Raw genomic sequence first — 18,889 nt, forward strand, 5'->3', positions numbered from 1 at the left:
CCTGCCCAGGCGCCCCCGCCGTGCTCCGCCAGGTACTTCTGGAGAATTCACCCCCAGATGCCGGAGGTGGGGCTCAACTTCATCTCTCTGTTCTGGCCGGCCCTGCCGGACGGCATCCAGGCCGCGTACGAGGACCCAGACAAGGACCTAGTTTTCCTGTTTAAAGGTAACAGCCACGGCTTTCGTCTTACTTANCGGGCTGGGCCCGGGGCCGGCCGCCAGCTGCTGCGTGCACTGGGGCGGCCGCTCCTCCTCAGGCCTCAGCTTCCCCGTCTACGAACCGAGGAAACCTTCCTAGGCCCCCGGAGCGTTCTCCCAGCCCCATGCCCGGTGTAATCTTCTCGGAGTCCCCACGGCTGTCATGCGGTCCCTGCATAGACGTGTCAGGACGTAGGAGAAACCTGGCTGTTACGGCCTGAGCGCCAGGCTGAGATGCTGCGGTCTCTGGAGGTGCTGGGGAGCCACTAAGGCCATTACAGCCGAGCGAGCTTACCTGGCCACCTGTGTCTGCTAAAGGCAATCATCCCATTGCTGTTTCTATGCTGATTTTACATGAAGACTGAGAAGTGACCTCAATTTTGTAGGAATGGGAGAACCCTATCTAACCTATAACCTGAATCATTGGCAGGCAGCCAGTACTGGGCTCTGAGTGGCTATGACATTGAGCCCGGTTATCCGAAGGACATCTCAAACTATGGCTTCCCCAGCAGCGTCCGTGCAATCGATGCAGCTGTTTACTACAGGGAAGAGACCTACTTTTTCGTCAATGACCAATTCTGGAGGTGAGGTAAACGCTGTTTCAGTTAGGGATTGAAATCTGTATTTACCTTGCCCTACAGCCGCTAACAACCAGGCCTCTGAAGGTTTAAAGAAAAAATCTAGGTGATCTTTCATAGGCATTGTTTCTCCACAAAATGATCAAGGTTGCCGTGGCTTTCGAAAATGTCATTTTTATAAAATCAAAAAGGCTTCATGATGGTATTGAGGATTCTATGTCAGGAAACAGAGGAAACCTTAATATGGTTCCAGGATGGGATGCAAAGAAAGAGGCTAGTTCTCAGTTATGAGTTAAATTATAACACACTCAGGAAAATGCTCTTTGGATGGCCTGAAAAATGTGCCCTTGTTGACTTACTGCTTCACTATTAGGGGAGGGGGGAGGGGCAAGCAGAGGAAGGAAGGGAGGAGGGCTGGTTAATGCACCAATTAAGTACATCTGTAGAAAATACAAGCTCTTCTTTTTGAAAATAAAAGTGTGTGAAGGGGCACCTTGGTGGCTCAGTTAATTAAGCATCTGACTTCAGCTCAGGTCGTGATCTCACAGTTTGTGAGTTCGAGCCCCGTGTCGGGCTCTGTGCTGACAGCTCAGAGCCTGGAGCCTGCTTCGGGTTCTCTCTCTCTCTCAAAAATAAATAAGCATTTTTTAAAAAGGAAAAAAAATAACATTGTGCTAGGAATCAAAAGCCTGTTTTAGCATTAATGCAACCCACATATTTTATAAACAGTAATGTGCCCTTAGGTAGAAAAGTTAACCATTCTTAGGCCCAGGAAATAAGACATAACATAGACTGAATGAGAAAATTTGTGTGAAGGCACTTTGTAAAGCATCTGCACTTTAAAAAAGACTGTTATCATTGTATGCTATATTGATTTTGAAACATGGGACATTTTTTTTTCATCAGATACGATAACAAAAGACAGTCCATGCAAACAGGCTATCCCAAAAACACAGCGGATGTCTTTCCAGGAATAGAAAGTAGAGTCGATGCAGTTTTCCAGAAGAGTCGTAAGTAGGAAAAAACCCTCATAACAAATTTGTTTAAAATTGTAAAATAGCACATTTACGTTTCACTGTTCTATTGGAACAGGAATGGGGTCTTTTTAGTTGAAAATATCTGAGATCTTCTACATGCTAACTCAACATTTGACGTTGTTTTTTGGTTTTTGTTTGTTTTTTGTACAGACTTCTTCTTTTTCTTCAGTGGACCAAGATATTATGCGTTTGATCTGAGTGCTTACAGGATTACTAGGGTTGAAAGAAGTAATAGATGGCTTAAATGCAGATAAAGCTGAAGCAAAGTCAAACGTGTCTGCATCCATTTCCTGCAAATGGAAGGAAAGTCAGTTTGCATATCCATTTTACTTTGTCCTATCTATACTTTTCTCAGCAGTAAGTAATGTCTGCTATCACTGTCCTCATTCAGCCTGTCTTCCATGTCGTCCACTGTCTACACGGCTGATTTAGTTCTTATATATTCCATCTCAAGAGAGGAGATAAAGCCTTCTTGGTCACCTCAATATTCACTATTATGTCGCTTATCTGACTTCTAAAATGCACGTATATACCTAAGTCTCCTTAAGCGTGTCTTAGTGCATCTGCTATACACAATTAGCATTGGAGTTTGGTGAGACACAGAGACCTTGAGCATCATAAACAGACCGTCTTGCCTTTGCTGAAAACGTGGTGCTATTTCCAGTCTTGGGAAAAAATCTCATTGATCCAGGTAGTGGGTGGAATTGTATCCCTCCAAGAAGATGTTGAAGGCTCATCCTAGGTGCCTAAGAACATACCCTGTTTGAAACTAGAGTCTTTGGAGATGTGTTAGTTAAAATGAAGTTACACTGGAGCAGGGAAGACCTTGGAAGGAGAGGAGCCATGCACGCACTTGGTGGGAAGGTCCCGTGAAGGTAAAGACAGAGATTGGAATGATGCATCTACATGCCAACCACAGCCGGCAGCCACCAGAGAGCCTGCAGAGAAAAGAATTTTGTCCCCCAACACCTTGATTTTAGACTTATAACTCCCAGAACTGTGATAGAATAAACTGCATTTTCTAAGCAACCAAGTTTGTGATGCTTCCTTATGGCAGCCCTAGTCCGTCCACAGCCAGGACGGAACATCTGCACTTGAGAAAATGACTCAACACAAAATGACAAAGTTGATTATCATCACCTTCCCCCGAAAGGAGCAAAATGGGCGGGTACCGCTTTCTTTTCCGCCTCCTCGCTGCTCTGCCCAAGAGCAGAGTCCAAGCACAAGGCTAGTAGCTGGATCTGCTGCTCCTCCTTTTGTCCCAGGGCGCTCAGGGGCACACACGCCTCCAACAAGTGGGATTCACTGCACAAACACAACAGTGCTGGGCACAAAACTCAGTGAATCTCCTTACACTAAACTGAGCTTAGATGCATACATTTCATAATGGTTCTTTCCCATCGAGAACCTGAGGACTTCAGGGACCATACTGGCCAATCCAGACATCAAGATCATGATAATATCATATATGCAATTGTTAGAATATAATGCAGCTTATTATACATTAAATAAGTGAGTTATAAGATATATTTATTACTAGCACATACTAGTTTCTTTTTCTGTAGGTTTTTAAATCCCAAAGATAATTAGTATAATTTGGTATCTTATTCTAGTTCAAAAACTATTAAATGAGTTTAAAATAAATATTTACATTAAATGACTGACTTGCCATCTATAATTTCTTAAGATGCTACCACATAGCTCATATAAAGTATAAAAAGGAATAGCAGCCTGCAATATATTTGCAGCCATTTATTTTCTTACCAGAATTATAACATTGACATTAATCTTTTAGATACCGTTTCCATTTATAAAATATTTGGCAAAGATGCAATTTTCTCTACAAATTCTCAAATATGTCAGCACATTTTTCTCAACTTATTTTATGAGATGAGAAAACAAACTAGGATATATTAGCATTTCATTCTTTCATTCATTCAACAGTAAGTAATCACCAACAAGCCCCAGGTACTGTGAGAGGGAAAGTGAGAGAGACAGGCAATTCATTGCACCAATGTAACAAGTACAAAAGAACATATAAGAACATGAAATTTTAAAAATTTCCTTTTTAAAAAATTGTTTAAAGTTTATTTATTAGAGCTGGGGAGGGGCAGAGAGAGAGGGAGAGATCCCAAGCAGACTCAGTGCTGTCAGTGCAGAGCCCGACACAGGGCTTGAACTCATGAACCATGAGATCATGACCTGAGCCAGAACCAAGGGCTGAACACTTAAATGACTGAGCCACCCAGAACAGAGTATGTCATTTTTAACATTAGAGTAACTTCAGACTATTGTATTTCCTAAGATTTCTTATGTCTGTTTTTTCAGGCATGGAGAATGGAGATTCCTCTCAGAACACCTGCTGCTTGTGCTAACTAATAATGAGAGGTTCTCGGCCCAGACCTCACCTATCCATTTTTGAGATAAGAACTGAGTTCATATTATTTCTTTAACTATATTTCACAGAGTCCTAGGAAATGAACAGCAATATGAAGTGAAACAAAGAATTCAAAAATTGTTCCTTTTTTTGCATAGTCAAATTTTATTTATTTTTTATTTTTAATAGTTTANCACTTTGGGTCTAATTCTGAGTTCTCTATTCTATTCCATTGGTCTATGTGTCTGTTTTTGTGCCAATACCATACTGTCTTGATGATGAAAGCTCTGTAGAGGCTAAAGTCTGGGATGTTGATGCCTCCCGTTTTGATTTTCTTCTTCAATATCACTTTGGCTATTCAGGGTCTTTTGTGGTTCCATACACATTTTAGGATAGTTTGTTCTAGTTTTCAGAAGAAAAAATTACTCCTCTTTTTAAAGTTCTCTCTGGCTGTTACACTGAAGTTAACCTAAAAGCTCCACGAATCTGAGCTTAGAACTTAATGAGATTATTTTTTATCTTGGGTTAAATTTCTTTGAAACCAAAGCTGAAGTGCAGGCCTTGATGCAGTTATTGCACTGGGGACATGGTCCCAGGAAACCAGAGTGGGGAAGCAGGCAGGGTGAGATGGAGGGGAAAGGCCAACACAAGCACGTGTCATCAAGGTTCCTATGACGGGCTTTTGGGGCTCAGTTCCAGCTGGACCCCCCAGAAGCCACGCCAACCCCTTTCAGCTGTTCACATCTAGAAGGGAGGGGAGGCTGAGCATTCCTCCTTCATTTCCCTCCTGCACAGGCGGCTGGAGGATGTCCTGGGAAGAAAGCAGGAAGCGTGTTGGAGGCATCTCCTACATCTTTGCTGGTGGGAGCTTAAATCTCAAGGTGGCAGAGGCCGCTAATAGCCTAAGTGAACTTTTCTCCCTCTCCTAACACCCCACTGTCACTGGAGGCAGCCCCACATCCAGCTAAAAGATTACATGCTGTGATCTTTAGCCAGATGTGGCCAATGCTTCATTTCTTGCCAAAATGGATAAGCAGATTATTGTGTGGGCTTCTGGAAAGAGACGGAGACTTTCCTGTCTCTGTCGTCCACCTTCGTGCTCCCTGTAATGCAAATGCAGTGGTCAGAGCCTGCGCAGCCACCTGGACCACGGAGCCCTGCATGGAGAGACATGCACCAACGTGGATGCTTTCTGCGTCCTCAGGGTGGCACTTGTCAGACCAGCCCTGGCCTTCCCAACCTGGGCTTCCGTTATGCAAGGGAGAAATAATCTTTATTTTATGAATCATCTGGTATTTTGAGTTCTCTCCTATATTCAACTAAATCTTATCCCAACTAATGCATCACACAAAACGTCTGGAACACACCCCACCTCCCTGCAGTGAGGGTCATCGGTCCACAAGCCCTGGCCATGCCCACAGAGCCTCCAGGCAGCTCTTGCTCTCTCTTCCTTAAATAGATCTCACAGCACAAAGCCTCCAAGCATGGGAGAACGTTTCTCAGTGTTAAAAACAGACACCCAGAAAGAAACTTTGAAGAAATAGAGACAATTCTGGGAGCAAAAGAAGATGTCAAGATAAACTTAAAAATGCTATACATTCTCAAAAGATAAGATGTATTTTACAGCCAAAAAGCGCTAAAGAATGCAAGAAAATGAAAGAGTAAAATATTCAGAGAACGAGAAAGAGTTCTTGGAAACTAAAAATACAGCTGAAATAAGAAACACAATAGGTGAGCTGGGAATTAATGTTAACAGAAAATGGTAATAGATATATTAGGAAGAAAGAGATTCAATCCAAGGGTCCAATAGATATGGATTCCAGAACGAGGAAGGGAAAATCAGAAATTATCAAATAACATAGGAAAATCTCTTAAAGTTTTTATAATGAAAAGACTGCTTACTGCTCAGCAATGTTAACAAGGAAGGAAGGAAGGAAGGAAGGACGAAAGAAAGAAAGAAAGAAAGAAAGAAAGAAAGAAAGAAAGAAAGAAAGAAAGAAAGAAAGAAAAGAAAACCACATCAAAAGACATCATTTTGAAATTTCTGGATATCTGCATAAAGAGAATTAATTAGCAACATTTTTCAGAAGCAAACATAGCAAGAATCAGAATAAAAGGCTTCCCAGCAACAATACCACATTCTAGAAGACAATGGAAGACTACCGTCAGAGTTCTAAAGAAAATTTATTTCAACCTGAAATTCCACAGACACACCCTCGATCAAGTGTCAGAATGGAACGAGGGACATTCTTAGGCATGAAAAGATTCAAAATATTCATTTTCCACGAACCCTTTCCTAGACCATCCTACCCCCATTTCGCTTAGCTGTCTACACATATATTTGCTCATGTCAGCCAGATTTCCTGCACTTCATTTCTGCTGTGCTCTCTGCTTCCTCTGGTCTCCCTCCACATATCCTCTGTGGGATCCGAACCCTACCCATTCTGCAAGAAACAGCGGAAGCCTCACCTGCCTGTAGCGCCCAGGACCTCCATTAGCAGTGACCACCCCCTATGCTTTGGCCCTTCTCAGGCTCTGGACTCTTCACTGTACATTTTGCCACTTGCCTGTGGTTTGTCTGGCATTAGTGTCTGTGTGTGTCTGAATTCTCTGACGAGACTGGAACAGCATCTTATTCACGCTTCACTTTATGGTGACAGGCAAATACAGGTGCCCAACCAACGTGTGATGTTTATCCTACTTCATTAATCTGATCCCTGAGTTAACTGTCCTTTCATGACCTTTTTCTATCCAAGATATTTGGGGGTTTCATTCAAAAGAAAATTAAAAACTCTCAAGAATTTCCAACACGGGAAAACCTTCATAAGGAGGTTTCCTTACTTCATAAGGACAGAAGTACCTTGGGGTCTGACTTCCTATCATATTCCATGCAATAATGAGCGATGATTGTGTTTACTAAAAACAACTGCAGATTATGATTGCAAAATCAAGTTAACCTAAGGGGAAAAAAAGCATATCGTGACACACTTCATGGCAAGTGGTCCTTTTCTGTTACTAATTAAATAATGATAGAGGCCAACTCATGCCACGTCTCACTGTTGTTTTCTGAATTCCGTGGAAACAGAAACAGGCTTCAACTGAAAAGAGAGAGGAATGAAGAGCCTTCGGCTTCTACTTTTGGTCTTTGTTCCATTTTCTTCTGCGTTTCCTACAGCCCGAAATATGGACCCTGAGGAGAACATGCCCCTGGCGCAGGTACTGTCTCAATGCATGTTAATAATGACTATCAGTAAAAAATGAATTGTATCGATTGTCTTGGAAGCTAAAAAGACACCAAATTCCTCCGAAAGATTCCTGTACTTTCCCTCAGCTCCAAGGACACCAAGTAACTGTGTGCGTGTGGGATGGGGGTGGGGAAGGAGATTTTGCTACCACTTCTCCTGAAAGTTCCAAGTAAAGGCAGAGGGAGGAGCAAGGGGCAGCCCTGGGAGGAATGGAGATCTCTGTACAACCAGGGGGACCCAGCTGTAACTGGACCCCTTAGCCCCATATGCATGAAAAAGACCTTGCCTGGAGATTCCCTGTAAAGATCAGTCCTGTATAAATGAAAGTAACAGCAGAAATGTGTAAGGTGTGTGATCATTTAACACGTAGAAGCAGCTGATTGTCTTCTGCGGAGGTTGGAGCGTGACAGGCTGTGTGGTTTGGATGGGTCTGGTCGCACACAGCTTGGCCCCTTCTTGAAAATTGAAAACGCGGGGTGACTCTCTCCTTCCTTCCTCTCTTCTTTACTGTCTTGCCCCTTCCTTCCCTCACTCCTTCTTTCTCCCCCCACCCCCACCACTCCCAAAAAGGGTTTCAGGCAATTCCGTCTGATCCTGAGATCTGCTGTCCCGTAGTCTGTGCTTGTTTTATCTCTTTGGCCAGGCCTACCTCAACCAGTTCTACCCTCTTGAAATAGAAGGGAGCCATCTTGTTCAAAGCAAGAACAGGAGTCTCATAGACAGCAAAATGCGGGAAATGCAAGCATTTTTTGGGTTGACAGTGACTGGACAGCTGGACTCAAACACTCTTGCGATCATGACGACACCCAGGTGTGGCGTGCCCGATGTGGGTCAGTATGGCTACACTCTCCCGGGGTGGAGAAGACACAACCTCACATACAGGTAATGCCTCTGCCACCTCACTTCCCCCTAAGCCAAAACCCCAGGCGTATAATCTCCAAGGAGCAATAACAACATGAGTTTATTCTCCCAAGCACCTCCTAGGTGCACGACCCTCCCCAGATCTCACTTATATCAGTCCTCCCCACACAACTGGGACGTCGGCACCACTGTTAGGACCACCTCAAACAGAGGAACTGAAACAAAGTTATTTGCCACGGCCAGGTCTTACCAGCAGACTGACTCTGGCAAATTTGCTTTTGCCTCTGGCCTTGGCCACTTCCTTAAAAACTTAGGACCAGAAGCACCACCATCTGACTGCAGGTGGCTGAAGGTACAGAATGTGCTCAGGAGAGAATGAGCGGGGCCTGAATCTTTATGTCTCAGATGGACCCTGGGGTGAAGCATGGAGTTTGCCCCCGTGTCAAGGAAAGGGGACTGGTTATTGGGAGGAAGAGGATGAAGCAGGCTTCTGACCTGAGTCAGTGGCCTTGACTATTGCTCCAGGGCCCTTCTGGCAGGTCCTAGTGAGGATTAGTTCTTCCTTCACTGTACTGAGTCTTAGGAGTTAAAATAAAATTAGGTTTGGCAAGATAGGGAGCACAAACAAGAGGAAAATCTTTTTCTGAGTAAGTAACTCTTTAAGACTCAAGGGAGACTCTTGAGACGCATGCTTAAGGCTGATTTCCACAAGGCATCTGAGAAAACAAACCTGCATTCTGTTCAGAATTTGTGTCACTCATCCATGTACACAGCAAGCACATACAGGACATTAATGCTCTCCCACTTAGGAGGTGATCTTAAGGGAGTCATTTAACCTCTCTGAGCCTCATTGGTTAAAGTGTTAGAAGACTACCTGATCATAGGGCACATGGGATGACTGGGTTATGTAGCATAGGTAACAGTGCCCTACTCAGTTGTAAAGTATGATACAAATGCAAGAATAGCACAATACTAGAAGTCTCTGCAGTGTACGGTTGGTAGGAAATGATTTTCTTTGTGTCTGTGCATGCCTACGCACATGTGTAACCACCAATTGATCTATTTTGTAATTTTTAAGAATCGTAAACTATACTCCAGATATGTCACGAGCAGACGTGGATGAGGCAATCAGGAATGGCCTCGAAGTGTGGAGCACGGTTACTCCACTGACGTTCACAAAGACCTCCAGGGGGATTGCAGACATCATGATTGCCTTTAGGACCCGAGGTAAGGGACAGCAGACAGAAAACTATGGCTATTTTCATCTCTGGAGATTTGAAGAGGCTGACCTTCTCCCCTGTAAATTATGTCTCAGTCCATGGCCGGTGTCCTCGGTACTTTGACGGCCCCTTAGGGGTCCTCGGTCACGCCTTCCCTCCCGGGCTGGGTCTGGGTGGAGACACTCACTTTGATGAGGATGAAAACTGGACCAAGGATGGAGCAGGTGAGCCCCATTTTCTTTCGGAACAAAATTTTATTAATCTACGGAATCCCTGAAATGAATAGCTTTGCAATTAGTTGCTTTGTACTTCTCAATTCTACACCCTCCCGCCCCCAGTTTCTCACATTCCAAAATGACGTTGATGAAAGTATTCAGTATCCTTTCAGACAGTTGTGCCTGTACAGGTCAGAGCCGTATCCACACGACACCCTCATCAAGTTGCTAATCCTGCTGTGATCAGAGTGTTCTTCTTGTGCTCATACGTTCATCATACACCCACAATGCCTGAAGGTTTGTATGTGGCTGGGACTCTGCAAAGCATTGTACAGACCACAAAGTTGTACTAGAAAGTTCCCAGCGCTTCAGACGTCATGAAGTTGTGTGGTGTGAGGGCCAGACATACCACCCCACAAGGCACAGTGTGCTGCATGTTATACTGATGGTAGAAGTCATCTGTGGCTTTGGGACTGAAGAAGACACTAGGGAGGTGGTCATCTTGACTTAGTGACCAAAGGATGATACATGGGCTCATGGCCCAAACAAAGTCTATTTAAAAGCATGAACTTCCTCTTCTAACACTTACCCACCTGCCAAGGAATTAGACCCTAATCTTTAAATTCCACCTATTCCTTCAGAGCAACTGTGTTGGTTTTATTTCTTTTATACACCCTGCCTGATACTAAAATAAGAAATATTTTATTACTTTTCAAACAAAAAACTAAAACTTTACTACAGTGAAAGTATGTGCATCCAACAAATGAGCGGGTCCAGTAAACTCTCATCAGATTCTCCCAGCTCTTTGCTGTCATTGAGCACAGTCACCGTAGGTCTGGTGTCTGGTTCCCAGGGTCCCAGGAAAGCGAGGCTATGGCTCTCCTGATGTGTGGTATACAAGACCACAGTTCGGTCCGGACCAAGTAACTCCAGACGGTCTGTGGGTCAATTTCATAGTTGGTTCAAATCAGCACATGATAGATGCTCCACAATTTTGGTAAACAAAGTCAATCAAAAATCCCTTACTCAACACTCACTATGATAGAAATGGAGTAAATGTTAGTGTGCAAGACATACCCTGCCCTTCAGGGGTTTATAGTCTAGGGAACATACACTGTCGAATGGCAATTAAAATTAGTGTGGCCAACACTGGGATAGAGGAACCTATGGCAATGTAGTAGCAGCGCATAAAAGAGATTTGAACCCAAACACAGAAGTCAGACGAGGAAGTGATACCAGACCTGCACTGAAGGCTAAGCAGGAATTCAGAAAGCAAAGTGGCGTAGAGAGAGTTCTGGACAGAATAACCGGACCAACTCATGTTCCAGGACTGGGGCCGAAGGCACGGCTGAAACGGCGACTAGGACCCAGGTGACATAGGGCCCAAAAAACCAGGAGGAAGGTGTGGACCTCAGTGAGGTGACCTGGGTTTGCGTTACCTTCTCAAGAGTCACTTGTCCCATCCGTTCAAAAGCACACCCAGTGCTACCGCCAGCCAGACGAGAGGTGCCAACAAAGGCCAGGGCAGAAGAGCATGAGGGACCGTAAGAGAACCCTTGGCCAGTCTATGTTCATTTTATGTGAACGGAATTGGACAAGGCTCCATGATGGAAAGCTCAGCCTTTTCTGTAGGATCCATAGGCTTGGTTGCAAATCCAAGGACAGTCTTCTATTTAGAACCTTACAGACCAAGTGGGAGAGGAGAGGGATTAAAAAGGCAATTTCCTCATGCATGGTGAGCCTTCTAGTACAGGAAGTATGGTGGGCGATGCCTTATGCAGGAGGGCATCTAAACATTTTTCATCCAAACAAACATCTGGCTCTCCAGCAGCCATGATTAAGCACCCACTACTGATAGGCAGTTTAGTAGCCACGAGGAGTAAAAGGTGGTTAAAACACGGTCCCTGTACTGAAAGGTTGCTTCATGCAGTCCCATATGCGACATGACAGAATTCAACACTGAGTCTATGGAAACACTGAAAGGTACCTTTAACTCTGCCTGGAGAGGGGGTGGGAGAATAGGGGAAACCTCATAAAGGAGATGACTCGAGAGAGGTTTCCTGAGCAACAAGTAGGAGAGCTAGGCAGAGGATGGGGGAGATGATATTCTGGGCAGATGGAGTATAGGTAGTAAGATACCGAGATTAGAAGGAACATGGCACAAGGGTGCCCAGTGGCCCAGTCACTTAAGCATCTGACTCTGGACTTCAGCTCTGGTCATGATCTCATGGTTCATGAGACTGAGCCCCGCTCCCCCCTTCAAGGTAAATATTTAAATAACTTCTAAAAATAAGGAATATGGTACAGATGAGACATGCAAATGATTCAGTATGCTTAGCTCATGAAATATAAAATAAAATGTGAGGCTGGAAAAAAGGCAGGGACTAGATCATAAAGGGCCATGATAATGTCTTTGGACTTGGCCTACAGCCAGCAGGGAACCTCTGAAGGATACAAGTAGGAGATACGTGATCCCATACAGTGTAGCCCAGCAACAAACCAAAACAGGTGGCGTCTACTTTTTTAAGTTTCTTTGTTTATTTTGAGAGCAAGTGTGTGTGTGTGTGTGTGTGTGTGTGTGTGTGTGTGTGTGCATGCACATGGTAGGAGGAGCGGAGAAGGAGGGAGAGAATCTCAAGCAAGTTCTGGGCTGTCACTGCATGGCCCATGGCAGGCCTTGAAGCCGCCAACGGTGAAGTCATGACCTGAACCAAAATCAGAAGTTGCATGCTTAACTGACTGAGCCACCAGGCACCCCTCTATTTTTTAAGTGGTGTCCATTTCTGATACTCCTCCTTCCTGCCATTTACTTGCTCTTGATTGTATTTCCCCATGACATGACTAATATCAATGACCAGTGTGGAAACATGCCCCAGACAAATCATGGCACATATGAGAATTATCCCCTCAATGGTAAGCCTCTTCTCCCTTCCCCTTAGTTATTTCCTCGTCTCAGATGCAACCATTCTCCTTTTGATTAACCCATATACATATGTTTTCCCTGTTTTTGTTAAGGATTCAACTTATTTCTTGTGGCGGCTCATGAATTTGGTCATGCATTGGGCCTCTCACACTCCAATGATCAAACAGCTTTGATGTTCCCAAATTATGTCTCCCTGGATCCTAACAAATATCCACTTTCTCAGGATGATATCAACGGAATCCAATCCATCTATGGTGAGCAGCATCATTAATCTGAAGATACTTGAACTAAATAGGAAGCTTTCCAGAAAGGAAGTGAAAAAATCACTTCTTGAAATATCACCATGAAGAAAATATTCACTTGAGAAATATCCTTCTGTAGGTGATTTCCAAACACCTCCTTAATTCACTGTGGTATTTCTTTTCTCATCAAAGGGAGTCTACCTGAGGCATCTGCTAAACCAAAGGAACCCACTGTCCCCCATGCCTGTGATCCTGATTTGACTTTTGATGCTATCACCACTTTGCGCAGAGAAGTAATGTTCTTTAAAGGCAGGTAAACCCATTCCCTTAAACACCTCAACTTCCTGTGAATATTTTTCTGTCCAAGAAATTTGGGGACGAAGAGAGAATCGCGGATAGTGAGAACAAATTCCTTTTCCTTTTCCTTTTATAACAACCCACAGTACTTGAATGTTTTACTATGTGTATGTATCTCTTGCTTGTTTGATAAGTTAATGTTTAAGTGTTCTTAAGCTTATTTTTTAATTGCCATTGTATAAGAAGGTGAAGTAGAGTCACTTCCAGAGACATCTTGGCTCAAATAATACACCAATCTCAGTGGTGATGAAGCTGACCTATACCAGTTCAGGAGCCAATTGTTAAATTTTGGGGACTTGTGCAAACCACTTCACATCACTTTGGTATCTTGAAACTGGCCATGGTTAGAGTATGTACACCCTGGAAGTCACCAAATGATAAAAAAATTAGGTCTTTTTCCTACTTAAAGAGGCAGTTCAACATGTCTGAGTAGACTTTTCCTTAATGTTGCCTCAATGAAGTGGTGGCTGTAGTAGGAAATCTCACCTCTCACTGTGCCTAACTTACTGGACTTGAATTGCAACATGGTGAGTCAGTTGTGTGTACAGTGACTGTATTTTCAGAACCAAACATTAGGACATAGACCATCTCACAAGGATATGGGCACAAGGGCAGATTATCTGAGATCAGTCAGCCTCCACCCACAACGACCCAGCACCCAGATGACACCCTCCTCACAGCAGAAGCTGCGGCCACCTGGGGGTCTCAGGGAGCAGTCATTAGCAAGGGAAGGGAAACAGAACATCAGGGCTTTGTAGGTCTCCTTCATGGGCTCAGCTTTATAGCCAGATGGGAACATCTGAGGAAATACTTTAGCATACACTGATAATATTTCTTCATTCTAGCAAACATCAGACCTGAGAGTTCTTCTTAGAACAGTCGGTGTTGCCTTGGAATCTTGAATATTGCTTCTTTGGCAAAAATGAGGCCATTGAGCTCTCAGAATTGAGATTTCTATGGGTAGGTTGCTCCTATAAGTATCCAGGAGAGTGGGCACAAAAGCATGTCCTGACCTTGACCGTCCTAAGGGTAGAACTGAGCCCGCAACCACCTAGCCAATTAAATAAGAGACCAGCCTAGGTTTACAGTGTTTTCACTGCAGTAGAGACTGCATGTGTAAAGTGGTTTTGTTTCACACAGGCATGTATGGAGGATCTATTATGATATCACTGATGTTGAATTTGAACTAATCTCTTCGTTCTGGCCTTCTCTGCCAACGGATATTCAAGCTGCATATGAGAACCCCAAAGATAAGATTCTAGTTTTTAAAGGTAATGTTGCCCATCACAGTTTCTGTCTCTGGATGCCTGAAATGGTCAGTGGGTATTCTGGTGCCTGGAATATAATATTCACGCTTGGGCCAAATGGAGAGTGCTTCTGCAGTGCATTACCTTGGGTTCCTGTTGTAAAGAAAAACTATCCAGGGTTTCTCTGTGGTCTCTGTGGCTGTGAAGAGAAACATCAACCCAACTGCACAGGAGCTAAAGGAAACCTGTATGATAAAAATAAAAAACTATCTTTTTCTATCAAATAAAGATAACCCACCTCCCTTTAATATTCCCTTGCTACTATGGTTGTCAGATTCGGCAAATAAAATCACAAGATTACTTGAATTTCAGATAAAACACACAATTTTTTAGTAGAAACATGTCCCTTGCAATATTTTTAATATACTTAGGACAAAAATTAGTCACTGTGTATTTGAAATTCAGATTTAACTGGAATCTTATACTTAATTTGGCAATGCTACTTTTCATATAGATTTTGTCAGATTACTTGCCTTTGAGAATCCTCGGAGGCTGAAATTTAGAAGAGCATGTACAAACATAGTTGTCAGAGTGAGAGAAACGATCAATACAGTGAAACCAGTTGACATGCACACTCGTGTGTACATGCAATATTAACTATAGATGGATGTTATTTGTGGATTATTAATGATAAAAGCAGCTAATGAAAGTGGTAAGAATAAATGGAGACATAGACTACTAAATCTCTAGGCATTGAGCCTCAGAGATGAGGCATTCATTATTTTCAAACGGCTTTAGACATCTATTTTTCCCTCTAGAAAGTGGAGGAGAAGATAATCACTTTCTCTCCTCCTAGATGACAACTTCTGGATGATCAGAGGATATGCAGTCTTGCCAGATTATCCCAAGTCCATCCACACGCTTGGGTTCCCAAGACATGTGAAGAAAATTGATGCTGCTGTCTGTGACCACAGCATAAGGAAAACCTACTTCTTTGTGGGCATCTGGTGCTGGAGGTCAGTTGACAATCAACCCCTTTATTTTATCCCACAGAAGAATATCCACCTAGCATGACTTTAACACAGGCAGAAATAGAACTCATATCGAGTCCTGTTAAAGCCATTTATGTGGGTGGATGACATTTACCAAACAAAAGAATGTTTCAGAGAGTCCAGAGATCTTTCTCCAACTTAAAAAAAAAATTAAGATAAAATAATAAAGATTGCAATGCCAACCAAATTACCAGTAACACAAATATGTCTAGTGAAAATCTGTGAAATCTCCAAGCTGAGTCCTAATTTGTTTTTTGTTTTTTTAACTCCAGTTAGTTAACATGCAGTGTAATATTGGTTTCAGGCGTACAATACAGTGATTCAACACTTCCACACATCACCCAGTGCTCATCACAAGTGCAATCCTTAATCCCCACTGCCTGTTTTCCCCCTCCTCCACCCACCTCCCTTTCCCCTCTGGTGACCATGAATGTGTTCTCTGCAGTTAGAGTCTGGTTCATGTGAGCCCATACTTTGATTTTTTTTTTTAATGTTTTATTTATTTCTAGGTGAGAGAGAGAGAGAGAGAGAGAGAGCGTGAGCAGGGGAGGGTCAGAGAGAGAGGGAGTCACAGACTGAAACAGGCTCCAGGCTCTGAGCTGGCAGTCAGCACAGAGCCCGACGCGGGGCCCGAACCCACGAACCGCGAGATCATGACCTAAGTGAAAGTCGGACGCTTAACCGACTAAGCCACCCCATTACCCCTGCCCATACTTTGATTTAATAGTTGCCCAGAATAACATCAGTCTGCCTAATGGTGTGGCTTTTATCCCTCATCTTTTCTTGTTTTCAAGACACTACAAATGATTCAGCCAAACATAATTTTTGACATGTTTTTAATTATTATTATTTTTAGAGAGAGAGAGAGCAGGGGCCAGGCAAAGAGAGAGAGAACCTTAAGCAACCTCTATCCTAAGTAAGCATGGAGCCTGATGTGGGGCTCAGTCCCACCACCTTGGGATCATTACCTGAGACAAAGTCAAGAGTCAGATACTCAGCCAACTGAGCCACCCAGGCGCCCCTACATGTTTTTAATTACTTTAATTATTATTATTTATTGTAATTATTTTAATTATTGATCTGGTAGTTTTCCCCTACCACCTCTTCACATCCCTATTTGACTCCAAGTGGGGCAGTAGAAGGTTTAAGTCCCCCCCAAACAAAGATCCCCTGGAAACCTTTCAAACCCATGCATCCAGGTTTGATGAAGTGACCCAAACCATGGACAAAGGGTACCCACGGAGGGTTGTGAAGTACTTCCCAGGAATCGGTCTCCGAGTTGATGCCGCCTTCCAGCATAAAGGTAAGCATCAATGCCTAACTTTTCAGATACTTGGAAGACTTTACTGGCTGAAAGAAGGTAGCACAGAAACATAGATGTTTCCATTTTAATGTAATTTTACTATTCTTTTTAAAAAATTTTTAATGTTTATTTATTTTTGAGAGAAAGGGACAGATCACGAGAAAAGGAGGGGCAGAGAGAGAGGGAGACACAGAATCCAAAGCACGGCTCTAGGCTGTGAGCTATCAGCACAGAACCCGATGCGGGGCTCAAACTCGTGAACCACGAGATCATGACGTGAGCCAAAGTCAAATCCTTAACTGACAGAGTCACCCAGGTGCTCCTATAATTTTACTGTTCTTGAACACATGTAATAATAAACTAACCAGGCAGGCAGGCATTCTCACAAACTGAATTAGTAAGTCCTAAATTGTATTCTTTATTACACTATTTCGAATCTATGCAGAAAGTACCAAAATTAATTTTACCTACCATTGATCCAAGATAATTCCTAAAAGATAACCCCTGAAGAGTTTGAAAAACTCCAAGTGTTAAAAATGACTAAGCACATGCACTGAACAGTGACTGTCAAACTATTAAGTGCATAGTTTAATATGCACACTTGGGGTTTGTGTGAGAAACTACAAATTCTTCAGATTCTGAGGCAGGTCTAGAATTGTGGATAAGATCCAGAAATCAGTTTTAAAAGAACCTCAAGCAATTTAATGTACCAGTGTAGCTGGTATATCATCAGACTTCGACGATGGACAATAACCTAGAACATGCAGTGAGCAGGGGTCTACATTTTTCCTGAGTGGCGCCACCTTTTATTGCAATGAAATCTAACACAAAACCTTAACATCTAAAACGGATAGAGCAGAACGACTCGAGATAAATGAGGATGTACGGTCCAAGGCCATACCCACAGGGGCCTTCAATACCCTTGCTAAGACACTGTTTTGAAACCAAGTTTGAAAACCGTTGGCATGAACCACAGTCTGGCTAGAAAGTTGGTAACTCCCTTGACATTCATGTTTCACATCGTGACGTCTTTTTGGGAAAATAAAAATAACAACATGTTTCATGTGACAGCAGTAAAGTAAAATGTATCTCTATAATTGCACAAGGTTCCTTCCTCTCCATAATGCTTAATTATTTTATCCTATATCCATACAATTGAAAAGTGTGAAACTATTGTATAGTGTGCAAGGTAACTCATGATGACCCTCTCTCTCTAGGATTCTTCTATTTCTTCCGTGGATCAAAGCAATTTGAATATGACCCTAAGGCAAGGAACATTACCAGAATGATGAAAACCAATACTTGGTTTCAGTGTAAAGAACCATTAAACTCATCTTCTGACTTCAATGTCAGTGAGGAAGAAGTACACTCAGGAGGAGTAGCAATGTTTTATCATAAGAATGTAAACTTGCTTATTTTCAGTATTGTTCATGTGCTAAAAATAATCTATAGTTATTAATAAATGCAGAGACCTAAAATAAACCTCAAGAGGTCTTTTCATCTGAACTCTGCTTCACACTAGAACTGTTCTTTACCGTAAGCCGCCCATCCTGGTTCTAAACCTCTATTGGATAAAGATTCAACACATACTTTGAGCTGCCTGATTCTTTTTACAGGAAGTTATGATGTATAAGCAAAACTCTTGCTGTATTGTAAGCCTACTTTATGTTTGTGGACTTGGATAAGTAAGCCATGTGTCTTATAATAACTAAATACTGCAGACATGTATTAAATCAATCTTGAGCATCTATTTTGTCTGGACCTTTGCAGTTGGAGAGACACCATAACCTGCAACCCTCATCCGTACCCATTCTCTGAACGCACTGAGAAATTACAGTCAGAAGAGCAAAATGCCACCTTGTTTTACTGATAGAGCTTGTGTTAGTGACTGTACTTCTCGGCAAGCTAGCTTCCTAATACCAAATTCTAGAATAAGACACACTTACAAGTCATGAGAAGAACTGGAAAGAACCAGGTCTCCGCAAGAATGTGAGCTCTCTATAGGCTGCATGGAGCCCAAAGAGAAAGAAAGAG

The 18,889-nt window shown here is 42.9% G+C and overlaps 2 protein-coding genes across 2 annotated transcripts in view; both read left to right on the forward strand.

Moving 5' to 3' along the window:
* Window positions 1–2,842, forward strand: part of LOC144236095 (neutrophil collagenase-like) — an 11,061-nt gene extending 8,219 nt beyond the window's left edge. Inside the window, exons 7-10 of the mRNA XM_077769715.1 lie at window positions 33–166; window positions 629–782; window positions 1,683–1,786; window positions 1,964–2,842. Of these exons, the coding sequence (XP_077625841.1) occupies window positions 33–166; window positions 629–782; window positions 1,683–1,786; window positions 1,964–2,067 (496 nt within the window). The 3' untranslated portion in view covers window positions 2,068–2,842. The remainder of the gene's footprint in view (window positions 1–32; window positions 167–628; window positions 783–1,682; window positions 1,787–1,963) is intronic.
* A 4,443-nt stretch (window positions 2,843–7,285) lies between these two features.
* MMP27 (matrix metallopeptidase 27) lies at window positions 7,286–18,337 on the forward strand. The gene is made up of 10 exons (XM_077769965.1): window positions 7,286–7,406; window positions 8,079–8,317; window positions 9,375–9,523; window positions 9,612–9,740; window positions 12,747–12,908; window positions 13,089–13,209; window positions 14,394–14,524; window positions 15,357–15,516; window positions 16,752–16,855; window positions 18,073–18,337. Exons 1-10 carry the CDS (start codon window positions 7,305–7,307, stop codon window positions 18,312–18,314), a joined length of 1,539 nt encoding a protein of 512 aa, XP_077626091.1. The 5' UTR covers window positions 7,286–7,304; the 3' UTR covers window positions 18,315–18,337.
* The last annotated feature ends 552 nt before the right edge of the window (window positions 18,338–18,889 follow it).

This window comes from Crocuta crocuta, unplaced genomic scaffold, assembly GCF_008692635.1.
Source record: "Crocuta crocuta isolate KB4526 unplaced genomic scaffold, BGI_CrCroc_1.0 scaffold80, whole genome shotgun sequence".
Lineage (NCBI taxonomy): Eukaryota > Metazoa > Chordata > Mammalia > Carnivora > Hyaenidae > Crocuta > Crocuta crocuta.

What these genes read in the sequence shown, in the direction of transcription:
- MMP27 (XM_077769965.1), top strand. Translation starts at nt 7,305, where the DNA reads ATGAAGAGCCTTCGGCTTCTACTTTTGGTCTTTGTTCCATTTTCTTCT. An exon ending in CGGAATCCAATCCATCTATG is followed by an intron (nt 12,909 to 13,088) that starts GTGAGCAGCATC and finishes TTCTCATCAAAG; the next exon opens with GGAGTCTACCTGAGGCATCT. An exon ending in TAAGATTCTAGTTTTTAAAG is followed by an intron (nt 14,525 to 15,356) that starts GTAATGTTGCCC and finishes CTCTCCTCCTAG; the next exon opens with ATGACAACTTCTGGATGATC.